Source organism: Heliangelus exortis, chromosome 4, assembly GCF_036169615.1.
Source record: "Heliangelus exortis chromosome 4, bHelExo1.hap1, whole genome shotgun sequence".
Lineage (NCBI taxonomy): Eukaryota > Metazoa > Chordata > Aves > Apodiformes > Trochilidae > Heliangelus > Heliangelus exortis.
This window is the reverse complement of record NC_092425.1, coordinates 30,404,839-30,424,618: the sequence shown is the minus strand read 5'-3', so window position 1 is coordinate 30,424,618 and position 19,780 is coordinate 30,404,839. Positions and strand designations below refer to the sequence as shown.

The following is a 19,780-nucleotide window of genomic DNA, read 5'->3' as shown; positions in this document are numbered from 1 at the left end:
CCCCTTGTCCTGTCACTCCATGCCCTTGTAAGAAGTCCCTCCCCAACTTTCCTGTAGGACCCCTTCAGGTACTGCAAGGCTGCTGTATGGTCTCTTTGAAGCCTTCTCTTTCCCTGGTTGAGCAGCCCCAACTCTCAGCCTGTTTTCATAGGAGAGCTGCTCCAACCCTGTAATCACCTTTGTGGCTTTCCTCTGGACTTGCTTTGGCAGCTCCATGTCTTTTGTATGTTGTGGCCCCCAGAACTGGATGCAATACTCCAAATGGGATCTCATGAGAGTAGAGGAGGAGAATCTCCTCTGTTGACCTGCTGTCCAGGAATTATTGTCTCTCTGGGCTGCCAAGGGCACATGTTGAGCTTCTCATCAACCAGCGATCCCAAGTTCTTCTCCTCAGGGCTGTTCTCAATCCACACTCTGTCAAACTTGTGTTTGTACTTGTAATTGCACATGGCGTAATCTTAAAAGATATTTTCCAACCAAAACGATTCTATGAATAAGAGTCAAATCTTGAAGGAGAGGAAGTTCCCAGTATGGTGGTTGCTTAGATTCCTGCACAGCTTTGTTCACAGGGACCCAGCTGGGTCTCAAGGGTCCTGGTGAGGAGCAGCTGCTGGTGCCCTGTGAGGCCAGGAGCCCTCGGGTACTGGGTACCCTCTCTCTAGAACAACCCTAAAGGAGATGAGGAAAATGCTAAATGAAAAACCCAAACTGGAAAAATACAGGTGAAGGCTGCTTGTTTTATTTTGGGATTCAGCAGGGCAAGCTGACCTGCAGAAGGGTCATTATCTCGCTGAACTGTGCAGAAGAGATCGAGGTGCGTTATCAGCAGCCAACTTGACAGAATGACTGATGAGTAACTCCGAAGGGAATCAGCTGCCCTGAGCCCTCCTCTCCGGGATGCTTTCTGGAAACCACACCTTGGAGAGCCCAGGAGAACAACGAGGAGGTAACGAGGGCATTCACCCTTATCAGTAAATCCGTTCCTATTTCAGGCTTTGGCAGGCAGTCTTTGGGGGAAGATGGACCTCTAAGTTTCACACCCCGCAGGCCAAGCCCAGCTCCTCGTCCGCCTCCTCTCGCTAATGGCCGCTTCACACCCGCAGCCGCCGGGCTGGGAGGGGCCGGGCCCGGCCCAGGGTACCCGATGGCGGGGTGGGGCTGCGAGCGGCTGCCGGCTATAAAGTGTCCCGTGTAGATGGGAGCAGCTGTCAGGCTCTCGGTGCGGTGTGTTTATCGGTCAGCGGTTCAGCCGCCATGTCCCGCAGTGCCCGCCCTCCGGCTGGGCCTGCCGCCGCGCCGTTTTGGGAGATGCTGTGGCTGCTGTCCCTGGAGCCCGGCATGGAGTGGCTGGAGCAGGTCCTTGCTGGGCGGACAGCCGCCTTCTCGCATCGCAGCTGCGGAGCAGCAGGGAGCACCGAGGATGCGGCGCAGCGCGGAGGCCCCGGGGAGAGCGTCGCCGGTGAGTGCGGGCCGTGTGGCCTTTGGTTCCGGCGAGCAGATGGCTGGTGGCCATGGTTCCCGCCGGCCACTGCTCCCTTGGTTTTGCTCGTGTTCTTGAGTGACGCTGGAGACTTTGGAGGGAGGCCTCGAGGGAGTTTCCCTTCCTGGGATGGGAAACGTACCGCCTTCTGTCGGGGGTATGCTGTGTGCCCTTTGAAGCTGTAACTTCTGTAAGCCATCCTAGGAAGGCTCGGTTTTAAAATTGCTTTTTGCTCGTGCTCTGTGTTACTGTTCCACAAACTTTCAAATTCCCAGAGTATCCTCAGGTCCAGTATCTGAAATGGACCAGGTATGTTGCTTGTAGCTTCTCATTTGAAAAATATCTGAGCTCTTAACAGCTGTAGGTATAGTTGTGTGTGAGTTGTTTTTAATCATGCAAGCTAACAGGTTATTGTGTGGATGTATTGCACTGAGGAGCACTGTCTTTTTGCTGCTTGAGTGACATGCTTGTCAGCCTGTGCTAATGAGGGTGCTCTTTTGTAGGAAGGGAGTCTAGTTGTCCTCAGAAACATTCCTTGGGACCTCAGCCTTTGAAGACTTTGTCACTGTTGGAATACTCAGGCAATAGTAGGCTTTGGGAAGCCTACCTTGAAGGACTGAAGAAGTTCCTTGTCTTTAGGAAAAGCATGGAGATGCCTGCAGCATGGCCAATTCCAGAGGAGCAAGTCAGAGGGTTCTTGGCTGTGGGATCTAATTCATCTTCAAAGACATTGATATATGTGGCAGCACTGTCTTACTTATCAAAATTGACTGGTAACCGTGATCCTCTGGAAGATCCTATAGTCCATTGCATGGTGACAGGGTTGAAATGTCAAGCAGGTATCCTGAGGGATAAATACTTGCCTATAACAATTGAGCTCTTGCGATCTCTCTTAGGAGCTCTGGAGTCTGTATGCGTAACTAATTATGAATGCTTACTGTTTCATGCATTGTTTACTGTTGCTTTTTTTGGGGCACTTCGAATAGGAGAGATGGTGGCGAAGCGCTGTGATGTACTGCAGCCTGAGCTGCTGTACCTGAGTGATCTCCAGCTGATGAAGAGGAGAGTGGTGTTCTGCCTGCATAACTCTCCTGTGAGTCAGGAGAGACACCTCATCAGTCTTGGGCTGTCTGGAGAGCCATGGGTGTGCCCTGTTCTGGCCCTCCAGAGCTATGTGACAGTTCGTTCAGAGTTGGAAGGGCCCCTCTTTATGCACTTGGATAATAGGACTGTAACAAAGAGGGAGTTCCTGACTGTTCTCCGGTGTGCTCTGCAGCTGCTGGGGCTGTGTCCAGAGCACTATGGTGTGCATTCCTTCTGGCTGGGGACTGCGCTCACGGCTGCCTCCTACGGGTATCCTGGGGAAGACATCACTCGCCTGGCAAGATGGCCCTGTGTGTTTCCCCAGAGATCATACCCATGGAGATCTATGCGAAAGTAGAAAGAAGTTACTGAACTACCTTATTTCTATAGTTGGCTGCTTTGAACTGTGTAGTTTCTGGTCTTTGGCAGTAATTAACACCTGAATTTTCTGGCTCTCAGTGGAGTGATCTCTGAAGTTCACTCAGAGTTGCTGCTTGTGTTGTCCACAGTGCTCAAGGTTGGGAGGGGGAGTGTCAAACCTGCTGGGTGGACCTTGTTTGTTAGTCTTGACAGAGAATGTCTGCCGTCGGTTTTATCTTGTGAAGTGTGAGTTAATAAATGTTTCCTTTTTAAAAACAGTTCCACTAATAATATTGTTGCTTTTTACCCACAACAAATTGTAGTCTTTACTTTGAGAACTATGCATGACAAGCAGTCTCTGAAGTTTTGAAGGGAAACTCTTGAGACTTCAAAGTATTCCTTGTGAAACCGGAGGTAGTTAAGTTGTAGTATCTTTTGGCATAGTTGTACATTTCTCAGCATTAACATATCACTAAGGTTAAAAAGGGAAATAAAAGCTACATTATTAGCCCAATAACAGACACCCAGGGATGAGATTTTTAAAACATTGATATTCATGAGATGTTTGAAGTGGTATCTCGTACTGCTTAAATGAGGGACAGCAGCTTTTCTATTCAGTCAACTCTGTCTCTGAAAATATTTCATTTGATCCTCTAGACCCATTTCCCTCTGAGCATAATTAGCCCACTCAGTATTTTAAATAACAAAAATAGCACATGGTTCACTTAAAAGTTAATGATTTCCTTAGGTTGTGATACTTGCTCTCCCTAATTCAATGGACTTTTTTTTTTTTTCCTACTGAATTTTAAGTTGCTTTTCAAAACTGAGGAGTTTTCAAGAATAAAAGGACCATGGCTTGAGTACTTTTAATTTTGTAATTGTAACATGTGTAGTGCTTTGGTAGCATGTGATGGAATATATTTTTAACCATATGGCTGGACTAGAGTTGGTGAGTCAGACTGTCCCCTGGCTGAACACTGTAGTGAGCAAGCTTTTTGATCACCCTTTTACTAATCAGTGCTCCAAACCTGGACCATGATTAATGCTAAGCAGCCTGATTTTTAATCTTGCTCTGTTCTCTGTCCTTTTCTAACAAAGCTGTGGGTTTTAGAAGTGTGGGAGCTAGCTAAAATTTAATGCTGGCTTGATCGACATGTGGATAATTACCCATGATTTCTGGTACTTTTGATTAATAAAATACTGCCTATGTAGGGCAGCACCAATCTGCTACGCTGAGTGGCATTGTGTTCACAGTGGGAACTAATTAGAGTGCATGAAGATTTCTGTGGTTACAATCATATGTGGCATCCTTCTTTTAACTGCAGTTCAGCTAAAAGCTGTATACGTTGCGTGGCTTTATTCACTAGAAATGTTTATATTTCAGTTCCTGTGCATGAAATCTAAGTGTAAATAATGCTAAGGTGATGCAAATGTATCATCTACCCAGGAACTTCTCCCGCAGTGCCCACCAGCTGCTGCTGCTGGTTAGGCTGAGCAGATGCTTGGAACACACCTGGATAAGGAACTGCTTTGTGCCCTGTGGAATCTTTGCTGATGGATTTTTGCTGTCCCCTGTGTATGTGATGTGTCTGCTCACTGGCTTGTGCTGTATCATGCCAGCTTCTAGTACTCTTGCTTTGCTGTGAAAGGTCTAGGCAATAGCTTTATGTGGCAGTTTTGGGGCTTGGGGCTGAGGGACAGTTGTTTCCCATTATCTAAATATTTAAGCTGTCAATGAATTAATTTTTCCCAAGTCTGTTTTACCTGGACAGCAAGTGATCTCCCTGTTTTTAGCTCTCTATACAAGTAGACCTACATAGCTGCACCAGCATTACATACCTGGGAGGTATCAAAAGGAATGCACTACAAAACCAGTTCAGTGGATGTCCGTTGCTGGGACCTTCCCATTTAATTGATTTCAGTGATAAATTATGCTTCCCTAAAGGGGAGACAAGAAAGCCTTGCATATATTCTTTAGAGTTTCTAAATTCTAATAAATAAATTCTAGTAAAGTGGGAATGGCTGTATTAATACTACCACCAATAATATAAGTGCCCTAGTCTTGGTTCTGCTCTGGCAGGGGGGTTGGACTCAATGATCTTCAGAGGTCCCTTCCAACCCCTTACATTCTGTGATTCTGTTTCTAAAGCTTGGAGGTAAGTCTGTCTTATGGAAAACATGGTGTTTGTCAAGTAAATGTCATATGGTTGCTCTACAATACTGGGAAAATAACTTCTGTATTACATGAAGCAGAATTACCTTTCTTTTTATTTCTACCTACATTCTGTAGCTGTATCCAGAGGTTTTGGTCTTGCACCCTTTAAGTGTAAATGAAATATTGGAATTAGCTGGACAGATGATAAGTCAACTTAATTGAGTTCTTATCCCAGTGCTAAGAAGATAAATTTGTTTTTAAGGAACAGCTATCACAAGGGGTATTTAGCTTTTCAAAAAGCCCTGTTTTGATCAGCATATTTTCAGATAACAGGGTTATAAATGCAGTGCTTGATCTGTAATTACTTGTTGAACTATAGGTCTACTTTTTTGTAGCAAATAAAACTGAGTTTGTGGCTAAATGAGACTCACTTTCTCCTGAATGTTAGGAGTTTCACATCTCATCAGATAACCATCAAAAATTGATATTTGCAATTTTAAAGATTCTGAATAGAAGCAGAAGGATATTTACTTTAGGAATCAAAATGGGAAATTATTTCAACACAAGATCCTCTCTTACAGTGTTAATTAGTGATTTAACACGTTTTTATCATGTTAAGGGTGAAAGGCTAAGCATACTGACTCCAGAAAGAGCTAAATTACTCTTGTACTGCTGATGGCTGTCTGCTGTAGGAATTCATGGTATTATGGGGAGATAATGGTGAATCATTATTCATGTGGAAGCTTGAACTCTTACAATTTACATAATTGTTGAATTCAAGTAATTAGACTCTTTTTTTCAAGAAAAAAGGGGAAGTGGTTAGTTGCATTTTATTTAAACCAAAAAAATTTCTTTGTATACCTGGCTGGTATGTCTTTGATTCTAATCTGAGTGTGATACTTGTATCAAAGACATATTCCTTACAATGACAAAAATAATGTTACCCTTTGTTAATGTGCCTTTTGAGTGTCTATAGTTCATTTTTGTCACCTTGACTTCTTTCTTATTTTAAGATGTATATGGTTATGGTGTTTACTTGTATGTTGAAGAGACTTGGTCATTCTATGCTATAGCAAGGGGAATAGTGGCATTCTGCAGCAGCTCTAATAGCAGCACACTGGGTGTGACATGCCCAGCACTCTGTCTGCCCTGCCCGCTCTGCCTTGCTGCTAAAGATGCTTCATTTCATATTCTTAAGTCATACCTTCTCAGGATGTTTACAATGGTCTGTGTTGCAAACTGGGAAGCTTTATAGACATTAGAAGAACAGTATTTTAAGGTATCTAAAGGAAAAACAATGTATTTCAGTCAAGGTAGTTGAAGAAGGCTCTGTTTTATGTTTTGTGAAGCAAGTGCTTAATTCACCAAATGCTAATCTTCCAGTGAGTTGTAATTATATGTTGCCATTTTGTTCTCTGACCTGGCTGTGTATTTGCTGCACTGTTGCTTAACCATATCAGCATCTTGTTTGCTACTTACATTGCCCTGAAATGCTGATGAAAACATTTTACCCTCCAGGAGGATAAAGAGGTCCCATCTGCATCCCTCCTTTGGGGAGGAACGGACAAGATAGATGCCAGAACTGACCAAACAGAGTATTCCATCCCATATACGTCATCCGCAGTATAAATTTGAGGGATCACGAGGGCCAGGCCAGATTTCCAGCTTCCGGCTGCCTGCCCTTCCTGCCTTTCCTCCTTCCCTTCCTTCACCCAGCATCCTGGAAGGATCCCGTCCATTCATCTGCCTGTGGTCCTGATCCGTGCCAGCCTGAATCTGTGTGTTCCTGCCTCCAGTTCCCAACTGCTGCCGACTCCAGGAGTCCAGCCTGGACTTTCCCAGGGCTGCCCTGCAGCCTCGGTGGTGACGTGAGAGCTATTGGGGGAAAGAGGGGAGGAACGTGGTATCCATTTTCTTGTATATTTGTTGTATATATTTAGTAATTTTTTCCTATTTATCATTACTGTTTCATTAAAGTTGTGTAGTTTAGTTTCCAACCCATAAGTCTCTCTCCCTTATTCTCTCTCCTTTCTTATCAGGGAGGAGAGAGAGATTAATAGGGAGCGTCTGTTACTCGGTTTAATTGCCGGGCCAGTGTTAAACCGTGACACTAATGTATAGCTTTCCACCAAGAACAATGCAGTTATCCATCAGAGTACAGACCTAACCATACCTGCCATTGGTACCATTGGATTTGGAGTGTTTCTCTGAAATGGCAGTGTAAGATTCTGCTTTTGTTAGAGCCCAGAAGCAAGCCACTATGGAAGGTATTGCTAAACTTGTTCCAACTTCTAGCCATGTTCTTATACAAGTGCTTTTATAGTAGCTTGAGGATCTGGCTTTTGCACTTCCGTACATATTTTCCAAAAGCTGTAGCTGCAGGATGATTGTAGGATTGTGTTCTCTTGGCTGTAGTATAGCTATAAGCTGTGCAGTATTCTCATGCCTTTTCCCCAACATCTTGGTTATGCTTCAGAATAAAATGCCCTTACTTAAGCTAAAGGCAACTCAGCAGTTGGCAGAGGTGCTTCACAGCCCCCTGCCAATTGTTGGCAGGCAAGCAGCAAGTGTTTTTCAACAGCATTCAAACCAACCAGGTTTATTATGGGATTACAGTAGCAGTTAGAGCACTTTTTTTTAGCCTTAACAGCTTTTATACCTCAATCTCATCTTCCATAAGACTTGAAAAATAGCAGTTATTAAGCATGTAAGATTCAGGTCACTATTGTAGGTTTACACTTCTATATGGCAAATCCTATGTATGGGTCAAATGGTGACTCCCTATATTAACACTTGAACTTTTTTCCCTTGGAAGTACTAAGCCTACATTTCAATGCATTTGTTGTGTGTTGAAAAGAAGGAGCCAATATCTTGACATTGGACAATTGCTTAGAATTTTGCAGGTGAAAACTGATGTATAAATTACATCTTCCCTTAACTGCTTTGCAGCCTCTGTTTTCAGAAGTGTTTAAGACAATGGATGCTGTCTTCACTTGAAATGGTGATGCTTTGTCACCAAAATCTAAGTGATACTGTTGAGTCAGAATGAGCATAGTCTAAGAGTTTAAATAAAAGCGCAGGCTTACTACAGTATCCTGCTCAATACTTTTTTTTTTTTTCTTTCTCAGTCCATAGCATAATGTAGCTGTGTTCATGCTAGGACATTATTTAGAATGTCAGTAGCCATATGCTGCAAGTTGTTTCTGTAGCTACATCCATGATTTATCAAAACCTCTTTTACCTCAAAAAGATGAGTAGCTGCTGTTTGCTTTATCCTGTAGGGAGGTTTGTTGAAGTGTAAAGGCATTGTGAGAATGTAGAATTGTGTCCTCCCCCATATAGTTCTGATATTTTTAAGGTGGGCACCTCTGCAATATATATAAGCTTGGAAACTAGTTTATTTGGTTTAGAAAAAACTTGCTAGTGGAGTAGTTTGCAAAGGTGGAAATTTTGCAGTCTAAGTAAAGCATTATTTTTAGTTTCTTCCTCTAAATTCTGGGAACATGGGGAAATCACCTGGGTAGATATGTGTGATGAAATGGAGCAGAAGTAATTAGATAAAGCCAAATTTTGCAATATGAATGTTTGTTTAGTGTATTTTCAGAGATTTGTGTTACTATGTAAGTAAAATTGTATACAAAAGTGGTTAAATGTCATATATGCATACTGTGTTAGCAGTCATTTTGCAACTGGAATTCTGTGAGTTCCTTGAAAACAGAAGAAAAATTTAGGTTGACCATCATTTGACATTCTGTTTTTTCATCTGCCATAATGATGTACAACATTATTATTATGTATTTGTAGGGAAACCCTAAACCCTGAGGAACTCAGGTAAGAACACAGAAGTTCAGATGTATCATGTTGTAAGGTGGATCTGAACTTAATCTTGAAAATTTACCTTATCTAGAAAGCAGGTATTTTCAGGGGCACCTCTATGCTGATACCCTTGTGAACGTGATTAGCTTTGTAAGTGTTTTAAAGGGATGTTCCCACCCTCTGAATTTTGGAGAAAGTGAAACTTTAATTTTGAGATAGTATCTAAACTGTTGCCCTTCAGTCTTGCTTCCTCACTTTAATCTCAGATTTGTGATGTGCATGGAAGCTGAAAGGAATTGCTTTCTGGGGAACTTGGAGGTGTCTTTGCCATGCAGTGGTAGTTGGGAGGTTTCCCTCTGCTTCCAAAAGCTGGGATAATGTCCTGTTGTCCATGAGTCTGTCTGTACCTTTGTAAGAGGGTAGAAATATTTCTTCAGTCCAGTTTATCTTGGAGTATCAAGCTGCTGTCAGCAAACCTGTGATCTGGTACAGGTGTCTCAGCTCAGATGCTGTCTTTGTGTAGAGTACAGAACCTTTGTTAAGCCATTCAGCATGATACAAAGCTGTAAATGATACCAGTCAGAGAACTGTATATAACATAGCTTTCTGATAGCTAAAATTATAAAATAGCTTTGCTCTCAACCTTGCCAGATACAGAATGCTTCTCAAGGATGAACAAAATATCAGTCAGACTCCAAGCTACCTGGTGAAAAAGGACTAACATGCTGCATTTATGATCATATTAGGTCACATAAGGCTTCTAGGAGCAAAAGGCTTCTCTGCTTCAGGTGTTGAGAAATGGTCAGCACAGCTGCCTATGTGAATGGACCCAAATAAAATTTATATTCAGAACTCACAACTGTAACCTGTAAATTAGGATCTGGAAAATGTGGCTAATGTTCTACATTATCTCATGGCCAGTGTGAATGCTTCCCAATACATTTCCTGTCTTCCATGTGTACAATAGGGTGCAAGAAAATATGAATGAGTGTTCTGGTTTCAGGTGGTTGGGGATTTCAGAGAGAAGGAAGGAGGAGGCAGTAGGTAGGTGAGAAAAAATGAGGTGGATAGGAAACACGCTGCAACTAAATGAAGTGCTATATTCTCTTTCTGCAGAGCAGGCACAGTGAGGCTGTGCCACTGGCACAGAGCTGTTGTTACCCGTGCTGTTAAGCCTGCAGTTGGTCTAAGGAGGAAAGTCTGGCCCTGAAGAGTTAGTGTACTGCTTGACCCTATCACAAGATAATATTCTGTGAAGAATGTGACTGCAACAGCTTCTGGAGAGAAAAATTGGCAGGAAGGCAGAAGCAGACTGTGAGACACTTCTTACAAACTGTGCTTAGAAACCAATCTGTTCTTCTTTATTGTCTCTGATGAAGGGACGAGTTATAAATGGTACAGACGGTCTTGAGGCCTGTGATAATACTGTATCTATAGCTTTTCCAGTTGGAGGCTTAAAAACTCTTAATGCTTTTTATGCAAAAAAGGGTAAGATTCCATTCACATAAAAATCAGAAAATGTATGTATCAAAACCTCAGCCTCGGAAGTGAATTATTTTAGGCAGGAGCGGAAAGATTTGTTCAACTGAAAGAACAAAATTTTAAATAAAAATGTTTTTACACTTTCCTGTTTTGCTTATAGTTTGGCTAAGATAAATATCTAAAGCTTGAAGTTTTAATAAGAGATAGATCCCTCCCATATCATCTTCACTTCTGTCCTTAAAGAGCATCTGAAGGCAAATTTCCCTTACATGGCAGTAAACTTAATCACAATTTTTTGGATGTTGCCTTGATAAAAGCATATGTGTTTGTCTAGAACCATAAAAAGTGAGATGTGTTACAACACTCAGTAAAAGCTCAATGCAGAAATTAGTGGTATGCTCTTGTCCCACTGAATGTAAGCATGAACACAATGTTCTGCTCCCTTTATAGCTCAGGCACATTCTCACAAATTCAAATGTCTGAACAAAATACATGGAAGCATGGTTGGATATTGTGCCATGGGCCTTAACCACTCTCTGCATCAGCAGTAGCAGCCTATGCTCCACATATGGTTTTGTATCATGCAGTTGATGACAGTGAGATATATTTGCTTGCCCAGAAACCCACTCATGACTGTTTTCATGTGTGGTAAGCAGACCTGAGAGCTGGGTTCAGACACTAAGTGGTTTTGTTCCTTCTGCTTATCTTTTTTATTTCTTTAGAAGAACATCTTGTCTCAGCTCATCTTGTAAGGCAAATGTAAGGCAAATACTCAGTGAAAATAGTCAAAGTAGAGTAAAATGCAATGTGATTTTTGTGTGAGAAGCAAAAAATCTTGTTGAATCTCCGGGTGGATCAGAAGGCTGGCTAACAGGGCCATCTGCTGGCAGATGTACTCTTAACAAAATAACTTCACATTTTTTGGTAATGAATCTAGTTCTGGGAGAGGTTAATGGCTTGATTCTAACTTCCAGACTTCCATGTCTTTTCTTAAATTATCTTTTGTAAGCTGCTCTGTACTTTATAGTGATTCCTGACCTTGTAGCAGAACTTTTTACTGTAAAAATAGAGAACTGCTTAACTATAAATTTAACCTCCATTCAAATGTTAAATGGGCTGTTTGATCTGGGAGTAGTATTGCCATAGATAACACCACATTTTAAAACTGTGTTCTGAGGAAGCATGGGTTTTTAGATGAGTGCCTCAGATAATAATACCTATTAATGTTAATACTTGCTCTTCACAAAAAATGTCTGCGTTAGGGACATTTTCATTAAAATTACAGATCAGTTTTCTTCTGTACAAAAGTAAAAAACCCAAATGGTTTGGAAAATTGTCACATTTCTTTTATCTGTAATCAGAGAAAGTCTTTTGGATGTAATAGTTTTATTTTTACAAGCACTGTGTAAGCAATGTGGCATGTTAGGCGTAGCATGTTGTTGTGTATGTGTGCTTATGTTTGCCTGACTGTACCTCCAATATGTGGCAACTATTTGGTATACTTGATAGAGCAAAATGCCTCAGTTATGATCTATCCCTTTGCAAGTTTATAATTAATGTATGTAATGTATGTGGTTTTAAGAATAAATTGAGTTAAGACATGTAAGAATGATTCTCTTTTTTCTCTTGAACCTGCAATTTCGTTCAAGAAGATAAGGGTGTAGGGTTCTTTAATGTACATAATCTTATGCAAATACATGAGTCTGCACTACTTGGCAGATATATATTGCTGGTGTAATATGTCACAAGATTCACAAGCGTGTGGCAAAGCAACCTTAGTTTTGGTTCCTATAGTGTTGATAGCACAGTTTAAAGCGGTACCCCTGGTCACTTTTGTTACAACAATAGGAGAAGTAAGGAGTAGTTATTTGCTGACATAATGGCAATGTCCTGTAGACTAAAGGTACCCTCTGAGAATGCACTGATCTGACTGTATCCAAAAATCTTTAATCTTTTGTCTCTGATTTTCATTGTCTCTTAACAGCACATGCCTTCATCCCACAGAAAAAGTGGTTTATTACATACTGCCTATGGGCTGCTCTGACCTTTTTGACATCTAAACTGCTTTCCACTTTTTTCCCCTTTCACAATTCATCAAATGAATTGATAGAGATGGCTTTCATTACAGGTGTTCTAACTGAAATTATATATTACTTACCTACTAAGCCTGGCCATAAATGTCATTGATTTATAGACCCCACCAAAGCACAAACGTTAGCCAGTGAGTGCCAGGAGTGCTGCTGTATAGAAAATTTGTGCAGGGAGGGATCAGCTTTCTTGTAGCCAAAAGAGTGCTTCATCTTTTGTGGATCAGAACTATTCTGGTCCAATTCTTTTTGTTTGTTCTGTATTTTCACTTTTCTATTTTAGTGACTATTTTCTATTACCTTTTCTGAAAGGATGGCAAAATGGATGGATGCAGTATACCATGAAGGATGGACTAAACTATGGAAAAGAGAAAGTAATCTCCTCTTATCTGTAAGAAACTTGTGTAAGAAAATGCCAGCAGTACTAGGAAGCTAACTTGGCAACATGAGTACTATAGGCAGAGATAATGGAGTTCTGATCACAAGGGTAGATGGGAGGCCAAGTGTGATATTTTTTCATATTCATATTCTAAATGCAAGAGCTGTCCAATAGCTCTGTAATTCTTTATAAAGTCATTTCAAGTTCGCCTGGGAAAAACTATATTGTCTTGGGAAATAGCATTTTATCTGCAGAGCTCAGTTTTGTTCCTGATTTACTGTTCTGAGTACTGGTCTCAGAGTTGTCTATGCCAGAAGAAAGTCTTGTCTGCACACGTGCTGGACTAATGCAAATATTCTTCTTTTTGTCTGGCTTTGGTGTAGCTGTATCTCCCACCTGGCACCACTTTGTTGAAAACAGTGTTTTATCAGCATGGGAATAGGTAGGCTATGGGCTGTTTTGCTGTGTGACATGCTGGATGCCTGCTACACAGTGTGACTGTACTGAGGCAGATCACTTTTGCGAGGGTCTGCAGGTTCCACAGAACTGGTTCTGAGCAAGCGACTGCTGAACATGGGGGCAGTAAGATGTGGTTTACCAAAGATATGTGAAAAGATTCTTCATAAATTGGTCAGAATCTTACATTATTAGTAAAAACCACGATGCAATATTGTTTTCCTATTGATACCCCATCCGTTTGTCCTCTTCCTCAGCATTACCTTGGGAGCAGGCAGCTCTCAGGTTACCGAGAGGGAGGGTTCCTTCCAGCCCAGGCGGTGTCAGGGACAGAGATCATTGATGGCTCTGGGACTCTGACAGCTGCTGAGAGAGGACTAAGTTCCTTCTAGCACCTCATCAGTGCCTTAGCATCTTTGGTGGTTTTTTTGTTTGTTTTTTTGGTTTTTGGTTTTTGGTTTTTTGGGTTTTTTTTTTTGTTAGTTTTGGATGGTGATAAATGTTTTTGTGCCCTTGAGTGAACAGTTTTATGTAAGATCCAGAAATGAAGAAAAATAGCCTGTCGTCCTTTTTCAACTCTCTCTGGTTGCTGTTTACAGCAGCGATGCTTCAAGGTGAGAATACTGCTTGGTAGCTAAATGTTGCATTGAGGTTTATTTTACTCAGATAGGAGCCAGTGTCCTGACATTTCTTATGCAGGTTATGTCCAGAAGTTGTTCATCTGTTTCATTTTACTTTGTCTCACTGATGCAAAGGCAAAGTGAATAGTCATATACAGCTAGAACTTAACTCTTTGTGAAGCTTTATTTTTCTGGGTTTTCTTTTCAATCAGGAAGGTCTGCTTTGAAGTCTTACTAGTCCAGGAAGTCCCTGTGAGTCACCAGAGTGTGATACACTCCAAAGCACTTGCTTCCTACATAGTGCCAGCTGGCATTTGCGCAAGACTTGAGCATTACTGTCCTTGCCCTTTGCTTGCAGAAATGTCAGAATCTATCTAAAAGTAATATAAAGACTGCCTGCAGACTGTGATGTACAAAATGGTCTAGAATAGAGGAAGTGTCATTTAAAACCTGAAGTGTCAGTGAATTATCCTTAGTGACTAAGCCTGGATAGCAAGAACCATCTCTAAATACATGGCTTGGAAAAGGTGTTAGTGCAAGGATGTGCTCATACATCATGCACTTGCCAGCTTGTGAAGAAAAGCAGCTCAGACTTATCCCAAGTGGTAGTTAAAAAGGAGTAAATTCTGCAAGTAGCATGAATCTCAGTGCTGCATCTAGGGAGATATCATAAGTTATTAGCCTGGGAGCAGGTTTGTCTTCAGACTTCAGATTTTAGCTTGGCAGGTATGTGACTGGAAGTCTGTAATCTCAATGGCTGTGAAAGACATCAGTAAAAGAGAGGTAATGATATTTGTCTTCAAACAAGGCAGGAATCTATAGATGCAGAGGTTTTTTTTTCAGTAGGTGTGGAATGCTAGAGTTAGCTATCCATTTAGTACAGGCGACTGCTGTCCTTATTTGAAAATACTCCTATTTCTCCACTAAATGATATTCTACAGTGTGTGAATGATAAATATAGTTACAGCAAATGCTACTTGAAGCTTTAGAAAGAGTTTATCTTTTGCTACTGCTCAATCTGATGTACCAAATTAATGTTATCTAGATGTAGAATCAGCCAAAGGAAAATATGCTCACATGCTGTTTAATAAACTGTTTGAAGACTACTCAAATGCTCTGATACCAGTGGAAGACACAGATAAAGTACTGAATGTCACCCTTCAAATCACATTGTCCCAAATTAAAGACATGGTGAGTAAGAGTATAGTTCTGTTTTCCTAAAGATGTGTTGAAATGTACCGGCTATAAACCTTTAGTTTGGAGAAGGAAAAACAGCTTGTGTTTTGTTGTGACAACTTCAATAATGCTTCCTCACCAGAGTCATGTTATCAGTTCTTTGTAGATTTTTATCTGACTGCAACATTAAGAATTGCATTTTAAGTTTTCAAACTTACAACTACTGAACTGTTAAGACTTCTGTAGTTAAGGGTTGGTATTCCACCCTCCAGGCAACTTTTGCTAAGATGCAATTAATTACTATATAAACTCCCTATTTTGGCCTTTAATAACTTTTTTATAAATTTGGTTTAGCCAGATATACTGAAGGTAAAGGAAAATGTGTCTGGAAGGAGAATGGAAAATCACTTTTGTGACTTCTGATTTACATATTCAAGGCCTCTCCAAGCTTTCAGAGAATTTGGTATGCTGAATCTATCACCCATTTGGTATTCTGAAGCTCACAAAAGGAAATTCCTGGGATACTGGAGCCTCAGACAACTATAATTAAAGCTAGGGAGGGTGCAGGTTGAAGGGTTGGACAAGAGAAAGTTAAAATAAATAAGCTCTTCTTACAATGTATGGGCATGTGTACGTGTCAGAGAAGTACTCTCATGGCCTGCCAGCTTTCTGGTGTTTTTTGGACACTGTACAATAAGTTCTGTCTCCACCTGAGATGTGATTTTGTCACCTTCAGCTAGAAATATTTCTACGTTTTTATGCAGGATGAAAGGAACCAAATTTTGTCAACTTACTTATGGATTCGACAAAGCTGGTATGATGCATACCTCAAATGGGACAAGGATAAATACGATGGGTTGGATTCTATTAGGATTCCAAGTGATTTGGTTTGGAGACCAGATATTGTCCTATATAACAAGTGAGTATGACTGGAGAAAATAAGCTTGAATATTTATCTGAGGGAGGGGGTTGAATGAGGATTTGACCCAGAGTCTGAACTTCCACCACTTCACCATACCTTAGCAAGGGTTTGTTGGTTTTTTTTTGTTGTCTTAATGTTTGCTGTTGATCATCTAAATATTTTGCAATAAAGCCATAGACAGGATTTAGCAGCTGATTATGCTACACAGCAAAACTGTTACGAATTTCTCTGCACTGGGAATTGAATGCACTGGCAGTATGAAGTAATTTCTTTTGAGGCTGCTGAAGAGCTCTGGAAGATCTTGTGTCCACAAAAAGGTGGTACACAAAGGCTGCACTCCTTGCCTACTCTCCCAGGCCAGTAGTGACCAGCAGATTATTTGCATCTTTGAATGGATTCTTATCCTATGGTATTGTGTTTGAGCTCAAGTTTGAAGAAACTGTAGCCAACAAATACAACATAATTTAGCAGCACTGATGTGTGGTGTTAGTGGGCCTTGTACCTGTAAATAATAGTAAGTTCCTAATAAAATTCAGTATCAATAAATAACATGATTTCAGAAGCATGATTTTAACTGTGTGAAGCAAAGGTCTTCTTCCCCCTTTCCCGGCCCACACATTAAGTTGTTGTCTGTTGATCTTGACTGTCACTTTTCTGTCTTTTAGGGCTGATGATGACTTTTCAGAGCCAGTGAATACTAATGTTGTGTTGAGATATGATGGAAAAATCACTTGGGATGCACCTGCTATCACAAAAAGCTCATGTGTTGTGGATGTATCTTATTTTCCTTTTGACAGCCAGCAGTGCAACCTTACATTTGGGTCCTGGACCTATAATGGTAATCAGGTAGACATCATCAATTCTCTTGATAGTGGTGACCTCTCTGACTTTATAGAAGATGTGGAATGGGAGATTCATGGTATGCCAGCAGTTAAGAATGTCATAACTTATGGCTGCTGCTCTGAGCCTTATCCAGATGTGACCTTCACGCTGATTTTGAAAAGGAAGTCTTCATTCTACATATTTAATCTGTTACTGCCCTGCGTTTTGATATCTTTCCTGGCCCCACTGGGATTCTATCTCCCTGCAGACTCTGGGGAAAAGGTGTCTCTGGGTGTTACAGTTCTTCTTGCTCTGACTGTGTTCCAGCTGATGGTTGCAGAGATCATGCCTCCCTCTGAAAGCATACCCTTGATAGGTGAGTTTTACACACATTGTCTTTAAACATAGTTTATTAATAGCAGGGCTTTATGGCAGGGGAACCCTATGCAATTTGTGACTTCTGGTAAGATAAAGGTGTTGCATTTTTAAAACATTGTGAAATACTTATAATGTGCATAGAATTTGGACAGGTATGCTGAAGCTCTTCAAAGATCATTTAAAAAAATATATTAGCTAGCTATTTTGTACTTATTAAATTTAGTTAGACATTTAGAATTATCTTATCACATATTGTAATAAAGCTAGCAATTAAAAACAATTTTAGAACTAGTGTACAAAGGGTAAGCAAGAGCTGTACACACAAGGTCAGACTGTTTCAAAGTTTCTGTCAGATCAGATAGCTGGATGGCCTGACTGGGATGCCCAGGGCTGAATTTTATATCCAACAATTGTTACATCGAATGATAATACCTGGCAGTCCATTATGCTGAATTTTACATCTGTGAGAGTTCAAAAGAGCTGATGTGTAGCAAGAGGGTGGTGTTCAGCACCTGCCTTCTGCCAGGACCCCCAGCTTCTTGCTGATCTGCCCCTGGAGCACAATGCTGCCGTGGTTTCTGGAGGACTAGAAACAGTTTCCTCCACTCTGGTTTCCAGCTTCATTGAGATACTTAAGGTCTCATTACTTTTATTTTCATTACTGTTTTTTATATGAAAAACTGATGGTTTAACTGAGACAAAACACCTGTCATTTCACAGGAAAGTTGAATGTATTTCCCACACCAGCAGCAACTATTCCTGCCTAGAATGCAGGATGGCTGAAGCAGAGTATCTTCCCAACCTTCCTTTCACACTGTCCAAATTAAGAAGCCAGGAGCTAACCTCGGTTTGCTTTCTCTTTTCTCTCACTCTGCCTCACCATCCTTTCCAACCCCTTTGAAAACTGGGATCACGTCACACTTGTCAAGTCTCCCACCCTGTGTCACGGATGCCAGCCCCAGCTGCAGATCAGAAGCCACAGTAGACGAACCAGCTGCTCAGCTGGGTGCTTCAGTTGTGAAAAGCAGTGGCTGAAGGGCTCAGCTTGCATTCGCTATTTGCTGTCTGTTCCCATCCTGACCCCCGTGTGGGATCTCTATGCTAAAATTTGTACAGTCTGAAGAAACAACAAATCTCAGCAATGGTGGCCACAGAGCCACCCTTCAGCTCTGTGGCTGACCTGCTGGCTTCAGACATGAGTTGTGAACCCCTACAAAGTCTGGATATTCCCTTGTCTGTGAGAATGCAATGGCATCTGTCTGCTCCATAGCTCCTGCAAAACAGTATCACCACTTGCCTTTGTATTTCGAAGTGAATTTTTTCATGTGCTGTGTGGAGCCATCAATACTGGGATTTTACAGACACCAGAAAAAGAGCAAGGCTCCTGATGAACACTTCTAAGCTGTTTTCTGAATGAGTATATTTCAATACATTGGAGGTTTGGGCTTGCAAATATTTACCATGCTAATACAATAGTCACTCATCTAAGAAAGGCATGCCAGTAACAAGTATGAGGTTTTACTTTAATGGCTTTAATCTAAGTTTTTTAAATGGTGAATTAAGTATAATCTAAGCCCAGATAATCAGGGTGATTAAAAACTGGTTTCATTTGCACTTATAGTTAGCACTATGTTATCTTATTTCTGCGTTGAATTTTTTTTTAGCATTGCAACTTTAATAAAATTTTACTTTGTGTTCCAGGAAAGTATTATATAGCAACTATGACCATGATCACAGCCTCTACTGCATTGACAATCATTATAATGAATCTCCATCACTGTGGCTCAGAAGCAAAGCCTGTTCCACAATGGGCCAGGGTGCTTATTTTGAACTACATGTCAAAAATCTTTTTTGTTTATGATGTGGGTGAAAATTGCACAACTCCAAAAAGAGAGAAGGAAGAGGAACATAAGTTAGAGGGGGAAGATGAGTGTCAGCGGAGACACAAACAGGAGAGTAGACACCTTTCCCATAGGAATGATGACTGTGATCTCAAGGAGAAGCTCAGTGGAAATTTGAACAAGAGCTATGGGGTTCATGGCGAAAACATTAGGGAGAGTGTTAATTGCTGTTCCTGTTACAAAATTCTGATTAAAAATACTGAGTATATTGCTAATTGTGTTCGTGACCACAAGGCAAACCGGGCCAAAGGAGTTGAATGGAAAAAAGTTGCAAAAGTGATGGACAGATTTTTCATGTGGATTTTCTTTATCATGGTGTTTTTTATGAGTGTTCTGATCATTGGGAAAGCAGCTTAATGGAAGATGAGCGCATTCCTTTTGTAAATCTGAATATATTGAGTTAGCTTGTTTCCCTGGAGCTGTGGGACAGGGATGCTTTTGAGATGTTTGTCTTGCATTCTGTAACAATAAACAATTTGATTCTCTAGGCTGTGACAGTGTTGAGATGCTGCTCAGCTGAGTTTGTTAGTGACTTTCCTTGCCTTTTATTTATGAGACTGCAGCCCTGATGAGGCTGCCAGGTAAGCACCCTGTGCTCTCTCTTAATGGGTAGTGACCAGGACTTCACACTCAACGGGGAGGAGTATTGGAGCGATGGAGCAG

General features: G+C 41.1%; 1 protein-coding gene across 2 annotated transcripts; it reads left to right on the top strand.

Moving 5' to 3' along the window:
• The first annotated feature begins 312 nt into the window (after nt 1–312).
• CHRNA9 (cholinergic receptor nicotinic alpha 9 subunit) lies at nt 313–19,621 on the top strand. 2 transcript variants are annotated; one of them, XM_071743692.1, is made up of 5 exons: nt 313–1,459; nt 14,964–15,109; nt 15,859–16,013; nt 16,682–17,214; nt 18,918–19,621. In XM_071743692.1, the coding sequence occupies exons 1-5, from the start codon at nt 1,255–1,257 to the stop codon at nt 19,472–19,474; spliced, it is 1,596 nt and encodes a 531-aa protein (XP_071599793.1). In that variant the 5' UTR covers nt 313–1,254; the 3' UTR covers nt 19,475–19,621. The 2 variants fall into 2 exon arrangements, with proteins under 2 accessions (XP_071599793.1, XP_071599792.1); XM_071743691.1 differs by lacking the exon at nt 313–1,459 and adding an exon at nt 13,763–13,912.
• The last annotated feature ends 159 nt before the right edge of the window (nt 19,622–19,780 follow it).